Source organism: Empidonax traillii, unplaced genomic scaffold, assembly GCF_003031625.1.
Source record: "Empidonax traillii isolate 1590-97213 ecotype Southwest subspecies unplaced genomic scaffold, ASM303162v1 scaffold238:size1398292, whole genome shotgun sequence".
NCBI classification, from domain to species: domain Eukaryota; kingdom Metazoa; phylum Chordata; class Aves; order Passeriformes; family Tyrannidae; genus Empidonax; species Empidonax traillii.
Genome location: NW_020955431.1, coordinates 145240 through 165158, shown reverse-complemented (window position 1 = coordinate 165158; position 19919 = coordinate 145240). Strand labels below are relative to the sequence as shown.

At 37.2% G+C, this 19919-nt stretch overlaps 1 protein-coding gene across 2 annotated transcripts in view; it reads right to left on the bottom strand.

Moving 5' to 3' along the window:
- The window catches only part of RETREG1 (reticulophagy regulator 1), a 59462-nt gene that overhangs the window by 6390 nt on the left and 33153 nt on the right, over positions 1–19919 (bottom strand). Inside the window, exons 1-4 of one of the 2 annotated variants that reach the window (XM_027888424.1) lie at positions 13295–13506; positions 3381–3507; positions 1419–1503; positions 181–318 (exon numbers count right to left, since the gene is read on the bottom strand). In XM_027888424.1, the coding sequence (XP_027744225.1) occupies positions 181–318; positions 1419–1503; positions 3381–3507; positions 13295–13329 (385 nt within the window). In that variant the 5' untranslated portion in view covers positions 13330–13506. Of the gene's footprint in view, positions 1–180; positions 319–1418; positions 1504–3380; positions 3508–13294; positions 13507–19919 lie in introns of those variants that run through there. The other variant, XM_027888423.1, reaches the window with a different exon arrangement.

Sequence of the window (19919 nt, the reverse complement as noted above, 5' to 3'; positions counted from 1 at the left end):
TTATTATACCCAGATGTCTGACATATGCTGTCACCCCTTATAAAGTTAATAAGAGTAGCAAGGTTAAAAGCAAGAAATATCTTTACAACTGGCTTCTCAGGACAAACCAAACTGTCTGCAAGGTGAATAAAATTTTCTCTGCATACAGAAATGCATTACTTGGGACTAATAATTACTCACCAGATCTCTCTTTTTTCTTCTGGTTGATATATTCCACTATTCCAAAATCTAGTTTCATCAGAACAGCCTTAATTTTGCTGCATACTTTCTGTCCAAATTCATTGCACTTAAGGAAGGGACACAAAAAGGCACACAATACTGTGATAAAAATGAAGACAGAGAAAAATTGCATTGAAATATCACTGTATAAGGAGTTAATAAAGCTTAAACAATGCCTCTGCATATAACTACTAATTTTACATAATACAATTAGTTTACATAAAAATGCTCTGTGAAATGCCCATGTCAAGCAAACTGTTAACATCAAATTCCGTTTCCAAGAGCCGCTCCTACTCATCACAGAAAATACCATCGCATTGATATCAATTGACATCCCTTTTTACTTTCAGTAAAGCACAATTTATGATCATTATAACATTTATCATCATCCTGACTTAGCCTGATTTTGTTATCTTGACCTGAGAAAACATGATTATGCAACACTGTGCTGGAATCAACACACTGAAAAAAACAGTAAGCTGACTTCCTTAAGGCAAAAAATTGTTAAAAATTTCTTACTTATATCTAATCTAAATTGACCCTTCTTCAGTTTAAAACCATTACCTCTTGTCCTAATGCAACAGGCCATGCTAAAATGTTTGTCCCCATCTTTCTTATATGCCCTCTCTAAAAACTGAAAAGTCACAAAAAAGTCTCCCTGGAGCCTTCTCTTCCCCAGGCTGAACAACCCCAAATCGCTCAGCCTGTCTTCACAGGAGAGTGCTCCAGTCCTCTGATCATCTTGGTGGCCTCTTTGGACTTGATCCAACATGTCCATGTCTTTCTGGGAACCCAGAACTGGATGCAGTACTCCAAGTAGAGCCTCACCAGAGCAGAGCAGACCTCCTCCCTTTACCTGCTGGCCACGCTGCTTTTGATGCAGCCCAGGACACACAACTGGCTTCCTGGCCCACAAGTGCACATTGCTGGCTCATGTCCAGCCTCTCAACCACCAGCACCCCCAAGTCCTTCTCAGCAGGGCTGTTCTCAATCCCTTAGTCCCCCTGCCGGAGGCTGCCCCACTTCTTGAGCCTGTCCAGGTCCCTCTGGACAGCATCCTGTCCCACAGAGACTGGTGTTTTCTGGAAACTTGTATGTGTGCATAAATAGATGTATATAAATAAATATTTCCCATATAGAGACCAAATAATGAATAAACCACATACACAAATCATGACTGAAAGAGAGACTATACTTACACAAGACATAGGAGAGGACAACTCCAGGAACGTAACTTCCCAAGACAGTGAAAAATGTACATATGCTGCAGACTAGTAGGCAAAACTGGTAAAAACATTAAAATTGACCATTAACACTTTCACTATTTAACTGTTTAGATAATTTTGCAAAAGAAAAATGTTGCATGCTAAATCCTAACTAGAATGCAGTGCAAAATTGAAGTTTGTTCTTTTTAAACTGGGAAATACTTTTAATGCTTCTGGTGAAAATATGTATCAAACATTCCCTTTGGGCTAATTAGGATGCATCCCTTCTTCTATCATAAAAATATGCTATTTTTATTCATTTACTGTAAAGGTTTAACAAGCTCACAGTTATTGCTAAAATTACTAGAAATTACTTCACCCTCATTACACAAAGAAAGACTGAACAGTTTATATGCAGAAAAAACAACTCACTAATTGCAATATTACAATACATACTTACTGTATGGTTACAAAAGCAAAACATCCTTCCTATAGCTACAGTTCTCTCCCCTGTTGTGTTGCTTCGTGAAACTGTTTTCTCTCATATGCTGGCAAGCATTCTCTCGATGCTTGTTGGCTACTCTAGCATCCCTGTTAATGACAAGACTGAGCTGAATTTTCAATATAAAATTCAAGATTTGGTCTCTGTGGAGACTGAGACACACAGTGCATCTTTCATAACTGCACAATGCTGAGAACAGAATTGATCTGTTGGAAGTTTACAGATAGAATCCATTTGGTTTTGGAGCTAAACTGCAATAAAATGGCTATTTCAGAGAAATTTTGCACACAGCATCACTGTCTAATTTGCTTCTAATTATAGCAGTAAAATAATGACATGACTTAGAGAATGAGGTCAGGAAAAAGAACAGAAAGCATGCTGTCAAAATTAGCTTTTCTAGACTCCTATTAGATATATCTTAACATACAGTTACTGTGTCCTGTTACCACATAACAGAATTATGGGATTGCATATACTGATACTCCATTTCCTTATTCATCATATACATAATTTTTTAAGTATGTTTATTGTCCAAAGTATATTTATTTATATACTATTTATATACTTTAAAGTATATTTATTTATTTATTTATTTATTGTCCAAACATATAACTCCTCTTTGTATAATTTGTTAATTTTTGAAAGATATTTCATCTTGTTGCTCATCTGTATTTTCAGTCTAAACTGCTAATATTTGAGTGTGGTACTACATACAATCTGTTTTCAGGGAAAATTTTGTGGTAAAATTAACCAAGATTAGAAGAGGAGAAAAAGCCTCCTAATCTCCTTTTAACTTGTATTTAACAATACAAATATAAAAATGAAATCTATATTGCCATAATATACTTCTACATTATTTATACTTTTCTTTGGAAAAAAAAAAACTCTGCTTCACTTTTGACTAGAACTAAATAGTGATATTCCGATTTGAAAGGAAAAATCTTTCCTCTTGCTTGCCTCTTCATGAACTGGGTTCTCCAGCTCAGCCTTTCCAGTAAAAAAAAATAAGGAAACCCACCAACTATAAGCGTATAGAAGAAAAATTATCACAATAAAATATGAGGAACTCTCTTCTTACATTAAATACTTGTGCAGCTATTCCTGAAGACTTTTTTGAGGAAAAAGAAAAAGTTTATCTTCAGGAACATGCCTATATTGTTTTTTTCTTTTTAAAGTTTTTATTAAATTGTTATGTTTTAAATTTCCTTTAAAAAGCCCATGGAATAACTGTATTGCTATAAACTTTACTGTTTACTGAACAGCTTTTCTCACTGACTTCCTACCCATGTTCTCCACAGCACAAAAAAGTTTGCAGAAACTCATGATTTAATGCATCAGCATGTGTATTTTATGTTTCCATTTTTTTGCTTGCTGGCTTGTTTGTTTTTCTTAAAATCTATCTCACCTATTTATTAAACCATATAGAACTGTTAATCTCACTTGGGAGTCCTTACCTTGCCAGGGTTTTGTTCCTTAAAGTGGGACATTTCTTGAAGAAATACAAATAAATTCATCAGTGCTTCTGAAATGCACTGATTTATTCGGGGTCTGTAGTCTTCCCTGGAATCGATGACTTTCCAACTGAGTAAAACAAACAAAAATACCCAAGTTTGTTTACAGCTCATACGGAAGTTGAAAGTGGTTGAAAACACCATGTTGTAAAGATATAGGCTCTGGCAATCCAATGACTTATGCTATGCTAGAGACACCTGTGCTTGTTTCCATGTATTTTATATAAGGCTAATTTGACCTTTTTAAGCTAAAAAAAAAAATAAAAATAATCTGTTCAGCAGTAGCAATTCTCAGTCCATGCAAGCAATTACCAAAGAAATTACTGTGTATTCATCATGGCCATAAGAAGACACAGAGTTGAAGGGGTTGTAATCTAAATTAAGCAAATGAACCCCAAACTTGGTTTTTAATATTATTTTTTCTTTAAAAAATATAACATAGTATTTTCATTACCACAGGATGGCCATACATATTAACACACCTAATTTCATGCATATAATCCTTCTGCTTTTTCTTTTCTACTTTTTGTCTTGCTCTGCAAACTATGATGATGAAATTGTTATCCAACCTAGGAAAAAAAAAATTTGCTCTTGAAGTCTTGATTCAGTTCCTTACTGAATTTTAATTTTTTCTATTTTATTGAAATGACTGTTTCTAAAGCTTATCTTATGACTGTTCAATACTTTTAGTAAAATTAACACTTTCCCCTCCCCAAAAACTGTACTGAAGAATTTGCTGAAACCTATGTGAAAGCATATGTATCTATCGTATTTGGGGCTGATAAGTTTAGACAATATCTAGTTTAAATGGTCACATTGTATACCTGTGTGGAGTAGACAAAACAACTACAACGAATATGTTTTATGAAAAAACAAATGAAAAAACAGACGGGCCAGTCAGTGTCAAATCAAACTGGGACAAAGTATGGATGTGCAAACACTGAGAATCTGAAGTAAATGCTACACCAGTTATCTTTTGCACAGTGTACTGCTGAATACACACGGCTTCAATCCCAGTGAATGCAAGCCAGCCATGAACTACCCCAGCCATTTTACAGGACACATAACCCATTACATGTCCAGTGCATCACTGCATTAAAAGTAAACATTTTGTGATGGCTGGATTGAATAACAACATAAATCAAAATCTAAATTATGATAAAAACGGCTGTACAATGGTCGGTGCAGCAGTAACAACACACACACAGACTGTCAGATCAAACTGCCGACTCCTAGCAGGTACACAGTCTCCGCAGCCTTATTTTTGTAAAACGTCAGAATAATTTCAGTCAAAAATGCCTAGTTACACACCCCCGGAGCCCCTTCCCCTTTCTCATGGGTGTACTCAGTCTTCCACCAGGTGGTGACACAGCAGCACCGGGACCAGCGCTGAGAGCCCCGTCACATGGGACAGGAGCAGCGCAGGGGGATCACGGCATCACTGCCCACGGCACCGTGACCTACAGAAAAATTGCTATTTCGAACACGGGGTAAAACTCATTGAAATCCAAAACCCAAACCAGTGACTTATTCCCGGCTTTATTTTAGTATTTATTGTGCTGCAGTGGTGTGATTTCTTCTTATGTTACAAAACATTCAAGGTGAGAGGTTTTCTTTTCCCCATTTTGAGAATCAACAATGAAATGCTTAAAACAGTGTACCTCAAATGCATAGGGTGACATCCCCATGTCTTGGACTAGGTGACTTTTGCAGTTTCCCAGCCATGCATGGTAGTGCATGCAGGTATTTGCCCCTGACAGTTATGGTAAATAAAACCATAAAGTAACTCATGGAGATCACTGCAGGAACCCAGCTGGAGGGATCAGCAAAGTTACACAGAATTTTATATCTGTGCCCCATCCACAACTGAGATTTCAATTTCCATCATCTCTGACACTTGGTTACTTGAGAAAAGTAGCATCCAAGTAGCATTTTGCCTTACGGGAACGGGAATTTTTATTATCCGATAAGCTACTCACCCTAAAGAAGCACTGCTTCTAGCTTTTGTAAACCATTCTGCACCACTAATCAGTATTTTAAGTGTTACCTGTTTATTCCAGTGTTGAAAACCTATTATGACAGTATTCTGAATTACAAAATCCTTTTACAGATTTTTACTCCTATCCTTTATTTAAAACAGCTGACCATCGAAATGGAGCTTAGTGGAAGCACAAAGAGTAAAACCAGATAGGCCTGATTCCTACTATCATATAAGAGCTTTGAAATATTTAGGACATTTGTAGACAGTAATTTTACTAATTTTAAGTTAATAGCAAAAACAGAGAGGGGGGAAGATGAAAGCATAAACTATAATAATAATGCAAACTATTTTCATATATGCTAACCACTAATATAAAGACAATATAGATTAGAGAGCAGAAGGCGTAATAAGGCACAGTGGGATAACTAGTGACAATTCAAAATACAAATGCAAATTATGCAGAAAAATGGCATATTTGTACAGAAAGTTCCCTGGAGTTGCTTTGCTTGGTTGTTAGTAATGCTTTCTTTAGCCAAGGTGTTGAAAGTATGAGCTGAAATTCAGATTAAATTTAAACTAAAACCCTACATGTTATGGTTCTGTAGTCCACATGTGGTGCATTGACAAGAAGACAAGCAAGAAGCATGGATGGTGCGGGTGAAGTTTGCTTAAAAATATTGCAAATCCTCAACTGAACTCCACAAAAGAATACTCAGCAGTTTTTTGTAGGCCACAAGAAATCATAAGACATCTTTGCCAGTTCTACTATAGCCACAGTTTTCTAATTTGCAGGGAACACCAGGGACTATTCTGAAGCCTTATTCTGTTCTTAAGCAATTAGTGGTGTAAGAAAGTCAGCTTGCTGATCTTCAGTGTGACAATCAGATACACGTGCTACCTCTTGTTCCCATCTCTCAACAACTACCAGCCCTGGTGAAGTCTTTCCCAGAGGCCATTCAAACTGTAGTGTTACCCAGAAACCAGAGAGTGCAAACAAGGGGGATGCAACAGGTGAAGGGGGAGGGAGAAAGAAAGAAGGTCCAGCATATAATTGTATGTACAACATATAGTGGTGTGTATGCAAAGATAGAGATCATGTCATGTCCCTGTATATTAATGAGTTACTTACAGTACCCTGTAAGTATATGACTTAAATGCAAACCCTATACTTCCTGCTGAAACAGCTTTTGGGACTCCTGTCCAGGTGCTACTTTTGAGATATAAGCAGCCAACTCTCCCTGAACATCTTCAAAGGCTTTTGTGCACAATTTAGAAAGAAGAAAATTTTATGTCTCATCACTTATCCTGAGTTTGATATGAAGTGCTACACTTCTTACACTTCCAAAACTACTGTCAGAAAGATTGAGGGTGTTCAGAAAGAAAATTATTACTCACATCTTTCTGACTGCCTCTGGCCTCATTTCTAAAACTGAGCACATACATACACTGTTGCCTAGTAGTTGCAAAAAAGCCTACCCAAAACACACTCCTGCCCAGACGCTTCCACCGATCACAGTCACAAACTCTGGCCAGAACAGTCAGTGGCATTACATTCTTTAAAAATGACTGATGGTGTCATGCTCTCATTTTGTATCTAGACATCTGTTCAAGCAAAGCCCCATCACATTTCTCTCAGAAAGGTCAGCAGATCTCATGTTACTGGTTTAAAGATCTGTTCGTGATGTGCTGGATTTTTTTAATATGTGTATACAGTTTTATATGTATCTTCCTGTAGATGTGCTACTCAGAACTGCAGCAGTGACAGAGTACAGGATGATGTGGTGGAGCTGAAGGACTGCACCTACATAAACACAGAGTTAGTAATTATAGAGCTTCTAAACCCTCTTGATTTCCCAGCTGTAACCACACATGCTTGAAGCCTGTACAGACTGTAATTTTAAGGGTAACTTAGAATGTATTAGTCAAGGTGAAACAGCTGAAAGTTACACTTTTTAAAAAGCTACAAAATAGCCATATTACCTATTACTAGATTTATATATCTTTGGGAGTGTATCTAGAACTCACAGAATGGTGTAACTTAAGGGAACTGGATATCTAAGGACAAACAGGCAACCAGGACCTCAGTATAAAATTTAACCAAATGAAATTCCAAGTGTAAACTGTGAGCAAAACTCATTCAAGCAGGTTTACCTTTTCAGAGTTTTCACAGGCCTCTGCTATGAGGAAAGAAATCACCTCACTGCAGAAGGAAGTGATCATAATGATGCAGTTACCCCCTCCAAAATATAAAATAGCACATTTTACAGTTAAGTGTACTACAGTGCAAATAGCAAACTGTCTAAAATCTACTATTGAATTGTGTAGTAGAAAACAATGCACTATTGATTAGCCTTATTGAAAAACAATGTAACAGATTTGTGGATGTTTATATGCACTATGTGGAAAGACAGAATGGCCAGCACCACTGAACTCACAGCATAGCATCTTAATGACATACGTGGCTAATTTTAAAGGTGATTATAGAGAGCCGTGCTCTATCCTGTGCCACTTTTGGATCCTATGCAATCGTTAAATATACTAAAATAATTATATTTGTGTCATGTGGCTATGACCTAGTCAACAAGACCTGCAATTTAAATGAATCACTGGGGTACCATGTAAAGTCCTGCTTGCTTCAAAGACTTTTACAAAAGGATGCTGTGTCACTGAAAGAAAAAGCAATACAGGAAGCATCCACAAATACACTGTTCTCAGACTTCAGGAAGAATTTTCATCTACAACCTTCTTGCTATAAACTGTACCAAGCTTTTCTAATAGAAATCTCTCCAGCTTGTAGATATCCATATGCACTTTGTTTCCCACTGCTAATCTGTAGGTGCTGTACAGGTTTAGGCTCACCACTGTGTAGTACTGTGGCAAACATCCTTTAACTGATTACAATTGACCATCCCTTCAGTGTTGAGGCTCGGACACGCTTGGAATCTCTAAGATATACGGACAAATCTTGTTTTTAAATTGAAGCTGGAGAATTAAGTATCAACCTCAAAGAGCAGCTAACAACATTTCCCAGTTAAGAAATCTCTTCTAATTATCATATCTCCTGTAGTTCAAATACACTATTTGCAAGAACTAAAGTAATTGTTAATACTGTGCAACATTGCTTCTCAAGCTTTTAAAGTATTTTCTCCTGACTTCATCATCCAACACTTCAGTTTTATGCTTTTTATTAACAGTGAGGCAGTCCAATTTGCTGTTACTGTGTTTTTTTTTTTTTTTCCAGGGGAAGATGTGGAATAAAAAGCTGAAAAAAAAGATGTTATGTCACAGCTTTCAATAACATGCATGTCCTTTGTATTTCCTGACTATGAAGAGCTTTTTTTGGTAATATTACTGTACAAGAAACATGCTTAAGTCATCACCATTTGATGAGGCTGGATGTGCCTTTTTCAATGGCCTGCACAGCAGACCAGTCAGGACACATGACTTTTAACAACACATAATATAAACAACCTTTCATCCCTGACTCTTTACACTTCTTGTACAGTGTGTTAAAATAAGTCATAATTGATATTTTCTTCTCTTCAGCTGACATGGGAACATTTTACCACTAGTGTGCTGCTAAATAATCATCAATCCTATCAATGAAGGTGGTTCTACCACTTATATTACCAGTCAGGAACAAACTTTTCTGAACATGAAAGCAATCCTATTCTTATAAAAATCCACTGAAGTGTTCTGCAAAGAGATAGTTTTCCAACAGATTGCTTAAAAAAAAAAAAAAAAAAAAAAAAAAAAAAAAAAAAAAAAAAAAAAAAAAAAAAAGACCTATTACTACCAGGACTCTATTTTGAAGGGAATGTGTTCATCTCTTCTATTCAGGTGTAACATCAATCATCTTATAAGTGTTAATAAGGAGCTGCACTGTCTTTCTTTAGCTGATCAAACTCAAATTAGGTAATTACAGCTTTTTTGAAGGCAATTCTGGTACACAAGTTCCTCAACATAGCAGAGTACTAAATATTGTCAGTTTTTGCTGAATATCCTGCTAAAACACGCAAAATATACTTTAACTAAATTTGGGGCATTTCACTGTCCAGCTCCTCTAGAGAGACTCTCATAAGCAAACTGGTAGGCCATCTCTCATGGGAAACTCCTCCTTTGACCCGCACTACTCCTGTCTGGCTCCCCTGAGAAGAACACCAGCTACTACTGCAGTATGAGGTCATTCAAAATGTGATCAAGTGTCAAGTCAAGTGCTATTAGTCCAAACTCATGATTCAGTCAATTTTTAAAGCAGCTCTCTGCATGAAAACTGAGTGTTTCACTGTCATATAAATACTATTATAGACTTGCTTTCTGTTTAGCATAGACTAAAGCGCTATTACTATGTGCTGTTGTTTTTCACCAAGACAGTACAAGCACTGGGACCTTCTTTGTCAGTTTCCCGATTGTAACAGAAACTGGTTACATAAAAGAGACATTTTTATTGCATTATTTTTGATTAGAAAAGTAAGGAAATGCCTGACTAATCAAAAGCAGTATAAAGTTCCATTTGCAGAAGTTTAAACAGATTTGCCCAGCTGTTGGAAGCAATTCTTTCAGATTTATTTTTCTCCTGCAAAGACTACTCTGTTAACCATTTTTCACAAAATCAATTAATTTTCGTCCTTCACAGCCTTCTCATTCTTCAGCTGGGACACTCCAAGTTCAAGGCCTTTCAAAGTCAAGCAGCTAGGAAAGATGAGCTGAGCATTCTCTGAGTTGCAGGGCAGCTGCACAAAAAAGGAAAACTGGATTTTCAAGTGCCAAAGGATACTTTTTACGTGCAAAACTATAAAAACTACTTTCTCTGTAACATCACAAGATGGCTTTAACTCTTTCTGTGCAAAACCTCATTTTGACTCTTTTCAAGAGGTTTTAATGTACTTTGTTGGAGTAGGTTATTACTTACTCTGTTGCATTACTGTATTACTGAGAGTTCCTGGCATGAGGTAACAACTTGTTCCCTTCATTTGTGCAGAGAATTCAATCACAAAAGAAAATAAAATACTTTAGATTTTATTAATTTATTTACTATCAGAAGAAGCAAATATTATTCTATAATTACAAATCAACATGCTTTCAGTAATTAAATAACATGCAGATTTGACTTTAAACTGGATCTTCATTTTTCTAAGCCCAAGCAGATGCTGGGAAAAGTCATGCACTATAAAATTGTAGTTCAAAATCAACTGGTCCAAAAGAATGTAGCTTTCTCTCTCACTTTAATTCAAGTCATAAAAGGTTCTGGTTAACAGTTTAGTGCACTATGCTTTTCAATAATAGGCAGGTGAGGGCGATTAGGACAACAGATGTTGTTATGATGTTGGTATCTCTCTGAAGCACCTAAAGGCATGTGCTACCACCACTTCAGAGGACTGATTATTCAAAGTACCTTGTATACATTCTTGACCATCATTAGATTCCTCATGAGCTGTCAATTTTTTTTTAAAAATACATTACACCATCTTACCCTAAAACTATAGCAGACCTGATGATAAAGAATTACTGGGGGAAAATACCTCCTTATGCTAAATTGTTTTCAATCCTCTACCTTTGGCCATGTATTTCCTCATAGCTCTTCATCTGTTACCACCCAGGATCATATGACAAAACAAAACAGAAGATATGAGTGGGTACCTAATCTTCGCAATCCTTAGCTTTTTTCCTAGCCTTACTAGGAAATATTTGTGCTACTGTTTGCTTATTGTTCATTTATATTCACAGTATGACTAACAGACTATTGACCAATGCCATATATTTAACTCTGATGTAACTATGTTCATGAAATACACCTGTGACACAATACTACATATTTTCTGAAGTAGGACGTGAACTCAAGAGGAGAGAGCATGTAAGAAGCACTTGCATCTGAGAAGGAGCTACAAGTAGTGCAGTGTGCTGAAACCAAATCAGGGAAGAAAGCCCATTCTGCATCTTCTACAAAAATACCACTGCTGTCTTTTACAATATATAAAGCTGACGCTTTGATTCAGTGTGCCCTTGAAATTACCCCATTATCTGTACATTTACATTACTATTTCTTCTTTTGCAATTCTAAGATTAATTGCTCCAGTAGACTTCCTATATTCTTCCAGTAGAGTTCCCATACTCCTCCTATTTCCTCCTGTTTAACTTGGACCAAAATATTCTGACTTCCACTAAATCTCATTAGCAGTTCTGTAGGAATGTTCTCTGGTTATATCCTATTTGTTATGACCAAGACAAAAAGGCAATTTAATTTCAGAAAAAAAATCGGAACTTTCTGATTAAACTATTTTCTCAAACCTTTTTGCTCATTAGCAAAGACACAAAAGGATGAGGGAATGGGATCAGGATCAATTAATTTAATGGTAGCTTCAAAAATTATAAATGGTCAGAGCAGGCCCTGTTATCATTCTTTTTCAGTTACTGCTCTAGAAAAGTTCATCCTTTTTGTTTCAAAAACAAAACAAATGCCCCAACAACTTTGAGAGAAAAAGAGGTCTTTGAGTCTCAGGCCTAGTTTTACTTCTGTTTAACTGCCAAAGCTTGTTACAAGCCTTTAGAGAGAAAGAATTGTGAACAAAATAAGTTAAATATTATTGCAAAGCTGAAACCTCCTTTTTTTAATGGGTCACACATATTCCTGATTCCTTTATTGAAAAATACTCAGTTGAACAAACTGGAGATGTTGCTTGATGATTATCAGTAACGAGTTCAACATTTCCTCAAAAGAAAAGAAAAAATCCTACCTGCCACTACAATTAATTTTAATATATCATATATAGGGCACAACTTAGATACCCCTGCAAACGGAAATGCGTAGGTGACCCCACCCCTGCAGAGACACAATTACACCCCTGGGGATCCATTCACCCACACTCACCCAGTTAGGTGGCTGTGCCTGAATATGCTGTTCTACAACACACAACCAGAGGTGTTTCCTGTATTTCATCTCACATTGACACACATACTAGAAAAGCATCCACATAAATGTTTAAAGATAACTAGAAGAAACCAAATCCAAAGCCATTATGAAATGCTCACTTTCGATCCTTGTAATTCTTTAAATTTGCCTCTATATTCTGGGATTTTGTTAATTAACTTCTGAATTAATTCTAGTTTTACATACATGACAAAAATACTTTTTTGCAATATCAAGCATTTCATTAAAACCATTTTAGAGCCAACACTTTTATTAGAATCCAGACTATGGAAAGATCATGTGGACTTTAGGACAGAGATTATAAACTCTGTCATAGCCAAACATCAATAACATCAACTTTCAAAGTACCTATTTTAAAATCTGTGTAGGCAAATTTGTTTCATGCATTTATTTCATAGGAATGTGCTGGATCATATTTGAGAAAATAGTATTTGTTAAATTGTTATCAAGTTTTAGATCCAACTGCTTTTTTCTTGTCCTGACCATTGGTTTTATAAAGCTAATTAAGTTAAAAGCTAAACTTAGAAAGACAGGCACACCTCAAAGGGACACAGCACTGTATCTCACAGAAATGAGTTACAGTTCTGTCAGTAGCATGGCTCCAACTAAACTATTTCTGTGCCTGACATTTTGAGGCTTGTAAGTTGCCCCATGGTTGCGAAAAGTGACTAGGTAGGAACCACACAGTATTTTCTTCCCTTTAGCTTCAGTTTAAGAAATACCTAAGAGCTATACAATTTAACCTCTATGCAAACATTAAGACTCTTATTTTTCTCTTAAGAAGCCTTATGTTAGCTTTAGAGGCAAAACCCTCAAGAAGCAGATGATCTTTTACAGTGCAGAGAAAACTGATCTCAGGCTGAGCACTCGGGAGCACACACACATTAATTACATGAAGCCTCAGTCCTTACTGCTCTGCACGAGAACATCACAAGCAATGTACAGTACCTGTCATCTTGTCCCAGATCCTCACTGTCTGGCATTTCAGACGTAAAAAGGAATTCTCTCTCTCTTTCTACCAATCTAGTTAATCCAGGCCACGATCTTCTAGTCTGTTTTGTGTTTTAGGAGCCACCACCTGGGCACCTGTCCTGCTCTCCGCCAGGAGGAATGCTCCTTGCTCAGAGAGCAAATGTTTACAAGACATCCTAAGTGCCTGCTGGTCTTGAATGAAGTTCAGAGCGGTCAGCTTTGATTGGCCACAGCTATAAATAAACAAGTCGTGACTCACCTCACACACTATGACAGGGTGTTTAGTAGCAAGCACAGCCAAAAGCCAAACAGTTTGTTTTCCTTCTGGTCATGTGAGGGAGAATCACCACCCAGTTAGTACATTTTATTTTTCTGCTTCCACTGGAAATCTTCCTCAACATCTGCCACTTTTCTCAGTTGAAAGTAAGCAGCAACCAAAATGACAGGAAGCTTAATGACACAAACTTTTTAAAGTGACAGGCTTAAAAATATGAGAACAAAAAGCTTACTTTTAAGTATAAAAAAAATTCCTTTTTTCCTACTCATAAAGTGTCAGTCACAAGCAGCAAAATTATTCTCTAATGACTAAATTCACAGATTACAAAAATCCATAATTGGTAATTTTTAAAAATAAGGAATAGGAAGATAAGTTTTCAATAATGATTATTTGCATTGGTTTTAAATTCTGAATCTAAGCTCATCTGCCACAAGCAATCTTAGCTATCATAGGGATACCAGCAAATTCTGCTGCAAGAGTCCTCAAAAATGAAAGTATGCTGACAGGAGGAGATTTTCTGCCAAAATACTTTGATTACTTCTGCGAACAACCTAAGGTGAATTGACATATGGATTTCCTCCTATGGCGTTTTGCTGCATGCATGACAGGGATTCTGTCACTCCAGCTACATCTCTATTAATTTTCAACACCCTAGCAACCTTATCTGTGCTCATGAAGCTCTGTCACACAGTCCAAGACTCCAAGGATCTCATATGCACGTTGTTCAGCACATTGCTCAGCACTGCTTCCTTCTTTCATTAAAACAGGTTGACATATTACATTGAGAAATCTTCACATAGAAATCTGTATTTCTAGGAAGGAATCCAGCAAGATTTACACCTGCCTCTTCGTCTTAAGACAGTAGGAATTGTCCTGGGGATGTCACATATTAAAAATAAATTTAAAAGAAAGATGCAAAGCTGGAAAAATGTTATGTCATGTATCTTTGATTTGGTAAGCTCTATTTGGTGCATTGTGAATAATATATAATTTCTGGAAAGCTGTTTAACTTTCAAAACTATAAAGGATTCTATCCTTCTTTTTTTTTAATATAAATTTCTTCAAAAGTAAGATTTAAAAAAAGAACAGGAACAAAGCGCTCTGTCTAAATCATACAATGCAATATATATGTAAGTATTCATTCCTGCCGTACAACTGAGACCTTCCATGATCACCCATACCTTCATATTCCAATACAGTCCTCTTTTTCTTTCCTTTTTTTAATTCTGATAGTTATAGCTGAAATGAGTGAGAGCTGAATTTTCTTCAAGCTTACCCTGAAACAACACAGCCTCTAAATTAAAAAATCCTAATTAATAAAATGATTTTATATGAGAGCTTCATGTTCAGATCAAAGTTCTGAAGTCTTCCAATTGGGAAAAGAAGGAAAAGAAATAACTGAAATCTGCAAACACATAAAAGCATCGTTCAAAATTTAAATGTGGCAACAGAAATGATAGCAAACAAAATTAAACCCCTTGTGCAACTTGGGTTGTTTTTGTTTAATATGCATTGCAATATACTCTTACACACCCACATACATTTACTACATAAAATGCCTTTTACAGAATATTTAATTTTAATGCATTTGATGATCACACTCAGAAGCTGAAAAGCTTTCATGTCTGTCCCTGTATGTCAGTCTTGGAATGTGATGAACTCTAAACTCTTCAAGTACAGCTCTGGACTGTTCATTTCTCTGTCACACTCTGTACACAGCAGGAAAATGGTTCACTGTTTACTTTTACAATTCCTTAGAACTCTTCCCAGCCCTCAGTGAGATAAGGAGGATAATATCACCTTATTTACTTATTCGCAAGCAAGACCTGGAAAGATTAGGTTCAAAACTGTCTACTAAATGAGTACCTATCTAAAATGTCAAGGACCCGTTTGCTTGGAAGTAAAGCATTTATAAAATAATTTCTAAAACTTCAATACTCAAAGACTAATTTCTAATGGCATCAATACTCATCACTTTTGCAAATTAGACTTCAGAACAGCCTGAGTGCCTAATTAGCAGAACTGCAATCACACTTAAGTATTTTTCCCAGTAACAAAAAGAAGACTACCTAAAAAATTAATCTCATTTTTTTTAATCATTTTGACTTCTTCTGCACCCAAGGGAATAAGAGCTTGTATTGGCCCATCTGGAGTCTTCCAGCAGATCGGGCTCCAGACTATTTCACAGCTGCATGAGATGGAATGACCTCTCCAAGAACAGTTGGGTGGAACAGTAGGAGGTGAACAAATATACTGTACTGAATCAGGCGAAAGGGCTTCTGGCATGTCCTCCTGTGTCCAAAAGCAGAGCCAAGGGAATAATGCATTGCTGCCTCCTATAGATAATCTTCCAGACTCCCAACTTGTGAAGTTTTGTACCAGCAGTGATGCCTATTTTTTTTAGCTCTGGGTGGATTTCTGTCCTGTGATAACACCTATAACATCTTGTAGCATGGACATCTGCAGGTTAACTGCTTGAAAAAAACCAAACAAAACCTACAAAAACCAAAACACGTCCCAAACAAACAAGCAAAACCAACCAAAACCACAAATAAACAAACAAACAAAAAACCCCAACCCAACCCCAAAACCCACACAATTTTGTTTGCTCTGATCTAGCTGCTTCAACTGGTTTCTAAGAAGTATTATACTGTAACAGGTAGATGACAGTTAACTCTGTAGCTTTTCACAGCAATTTATCATTTTTGGAGACCATTATCATATTCTCTGCAAAATTAAAAGGTGAAGCTGCTTAGAAAAAAGAGCTCACCATTTTTAGCATTGATAAAAATCAGTTTTAAACTTTTTCAATATGGAAAACTCAAAGTCACTAGAAGTGACAGAACTGAGGAAGGAAAAGCTCTTTCCCTACCCATGATGTTTTTCAAGGACGTTCTCACTTCTTGCTTAGCTGCAGCTGAGCACTGCATTCTGAACTGCAGTGGACTTCAGTCAGTCCCCTCTGTCCCTTTTCTTTGTTGCTACCTCTGAGGCCCCAATTCACATGATTAATCTGTGCTCCTCTTAGCAACATCTTTGTTGGAGCTGCTATCTTCCAGGCATGCTATGTCTCTCTCACTTCTCATATGCAGCGTTTTCTGAAATGTTCCCTCCCCTTGACTCCGTTGGTTCCTTAACAGAAAGAACACCCTCTTCCACCTTATCATGAGTTCCTCTCCTCAGCCTTATTTCCTCTGAAATTAACATGAAAACCCCTGACTTTATAATCAAGAGGAAGAAGATTCCATTGACAGTGTCCTGCTCTTGGTCAGCTCATTCAGCTTTAAGAGCCCTATTTTGCTCATCTGTTTCATATGTGCAAGCTCTTGCCTGTCCTCAAACATCCTGACTTTTCTTTTGCAAACTCTTCCTATTTTTACTATAATCAATTTAAGGTGGAAGAGACCAGGAATGTACACAGTTACTCCCAGTGTGGGCATACTATTATTTTCACGTTTTGACTTTTTGTGAGTTGTTCCTCATGCTCTGTTGGCTGTTGTTATTTTTACATATAGCTTTCCAGAGAACCTTGTCTTCCTTATGTTATTTGGATAACCTAAAGAATCAATGCTTCTTACTTCTGTTCATCTCCATGGCCCTGTTTTCACTTAAGAAGACCTCTTCCAGACCTTTCTGAAAACTTGCTTGAGAGCTGTTGAGTAACAGCTTTTTACTGCCAGGTATTAAGACATCCCAAAAGACGTGCTGGCATGCAGATCAGATGCCAGTCTTACATATTGCTTGATCAGGGAATCTTACCAGTTTTGCTCTTGCCAAGTACAGATTTGGACTAACATATATTCCTTAAAGAGTATGGACATCTGTGTGAAATTTTCCTTTTACAGGCAGGCACCAAAGACTGCAGAAGTCTCCAACAAAAGAAGGGAAATAAAAGCTATGTTCTTACCAGAGACAAGGAAGCAGCCTTACTGAATAGTTGAGAGGATTGGAATTAGTGTCACATGCACTGCTGTACACACTCAGATAGATACTAAAGATGCTCCAGGGTTTTAGGAGGTAGGTGAAAGGCAGAGCGTTTTCCACATGGAGTGCAAGGAGTTCATCTGGCATTGCATGGTAGATGATGTGTCTCACCCAGGCTGCAAGCTTTCAAAGATTTTCATTAGTCAGCCTGTGGCACACTTTAGCTGATCAACCAGCTCCAAAGCTATTAACAATCACTACTGCCTTCTATGTCTCTCCTCATCTAAAAAGAGGTAAGATGGTGCTTTCTATGTATAACCCTGTTCTAATTATTCAGCTATGAACAACTCACTTCTAATAATGTGGATGAAAAAATAATGAACACCCTGCTGTACACCCTAAGACACCCTAAATATCCTCAACTGATAGGAAAAAAAAAAAAAAGTTAAAAAAAATCATCACACTCCAAAAAGAACATGTAGTTTAGCTTGTAGATGGTTTATTCTGATGTTATTTTCAGCAAGAGCATGGGTTTAAAAATTACCATCACTGTCAAAGGCATGTTTAGGATGAAAACTAATTTGAAATCCCTTTTAACCCTACTGAAAAAATCATACTAATAACATACATAAAGTATCCCATTTATAAGCACACGTGTTACTGTAATTGGCTCGAAAGTCGAGCTCAGAGTACCCTCTGTGAATGGGGGTAACGTGAGACTGGAGACTTGTCACTAGTGGGATTCCACAGCACTCCATCTAAGGCCCTGTGCTCTTCAACAGGGAGGCCCCTCTCAACAAATGAGAGGACTGGGCACTCATCAACCATATGAAATTCAACAAGGGAAAGAACTGGATTCTGGATGTTTGTACAGACTGGGGAATGAGGTGGTGGAAAGCAATGCCATGGAAAGGGAGGTGGGGGTCATGGTCTGTGTCAAGTTGAAAATGAATCAGCAGTGTCCTGGCAGCCAGGAGGGCCAACCGTGTCCTGGAGGGCATCAGGCAAAGCATCACCAATCAGTGAAGGAAGGGATTGTCTCGCTCTGCTCTGCAGTGGTGTGGCCTCACCTTGTGTGCCGTTTTGGGCACCACAATATAAGAAAGATATTAAGCTATTAGAGAGTGTCCAAAGAAGGGCAACGGAGATGGTGAAGGGCCTTGAGGGGAAGCCATATGAGGAGTGGCTGAAGGCAATTGGTCTGTTCAGCTTGGAGGAGAGGAGACTGAGGGGAGACCTCACTGCAGTTACAACTTCCTTTTGAGGGGAAGGAGGGGCAGGCACTGATCCCTTCTCTCTGGTGACCACTGACAGGACCCAAGGGAATGGTCTGAACTTGTATCAGGGGAGGATTAGGCTGGATATTAGAGAAAGGTTCTTTTCTTGGAGGGTGGTTAGACGCTGGCACAGGCTCTCCAGAGAAGTGTTCACAGCACCAAGCCTGACAAGAGTTCAAGAGGCATTTGGATGATGCTCTCAAGCACATGGTGTGATTTTTGGGGGTGGTCCTACGCAGTGCTAAGAGTTGGACTCGATGGTCCTTGTGGGTCCCTTCCAACTCAGCATATTCTGTGATTCTGGGATTCATCCATTTGAAGGGCATGACCGATTTTCCCATATTTTCAACATCCAAATTTGCTGAATGATACCTATCTGGATTCCTTCTATGTAATCTCACTTCAAATTGAAAAGGCTTAATAAATTTCCTTTACTTCAAGATCTTCCCATAGACTATAAGATATACAGAGGAGCCTTGTTTATAAGAGTAGAAGCCTTTCTTACAAGTGTAAATGAAAAATTATGAAAATGGACCTACTGAATGTGCTCAGTTACTTGCTAGGATATTATATCAGGTGTAACCACAACCTGGTATGAAGTGTGCTAAAAAAGCTGAAGACGCCTATTACACACAAAACATAGTTTGATATTTAGCTGTACTTAGCATCAGGATTGTAAAAAAAAAAAAAATAAAATCCTTCAACAGTCGAAGACCAATAAAAGTAACCAAAAAAAGTGCTTTCTTTCTCTCTTCATGGAATTCTGCATATTATACAGGATTCTTATTTTTACCTGGACGAAATAACTAACTGTTAAAACATTTTTTAAATTACGAGTTGCATATTCAGGAAAAAAAACACAAACAAAACAGCATTCAGTTTTGATATAAAAAAAGTAATACAGCATTCAAAAAGCTAAACAACCACATGCAAGAAATACTTACTGGGCAGAACAAAGCACATGACTACGTATTTTTAAAGAATCATAAAAAATTGCGTATGAAAGCAAACACACTATCAACGGACACCAAAACCTGATCTGTATCAGCAAAAATGAGTTGTCATTGTGAGAATTTAGTGTTGCATCACAAAGCACGCATAATAATGCTCCACAATGCATAAG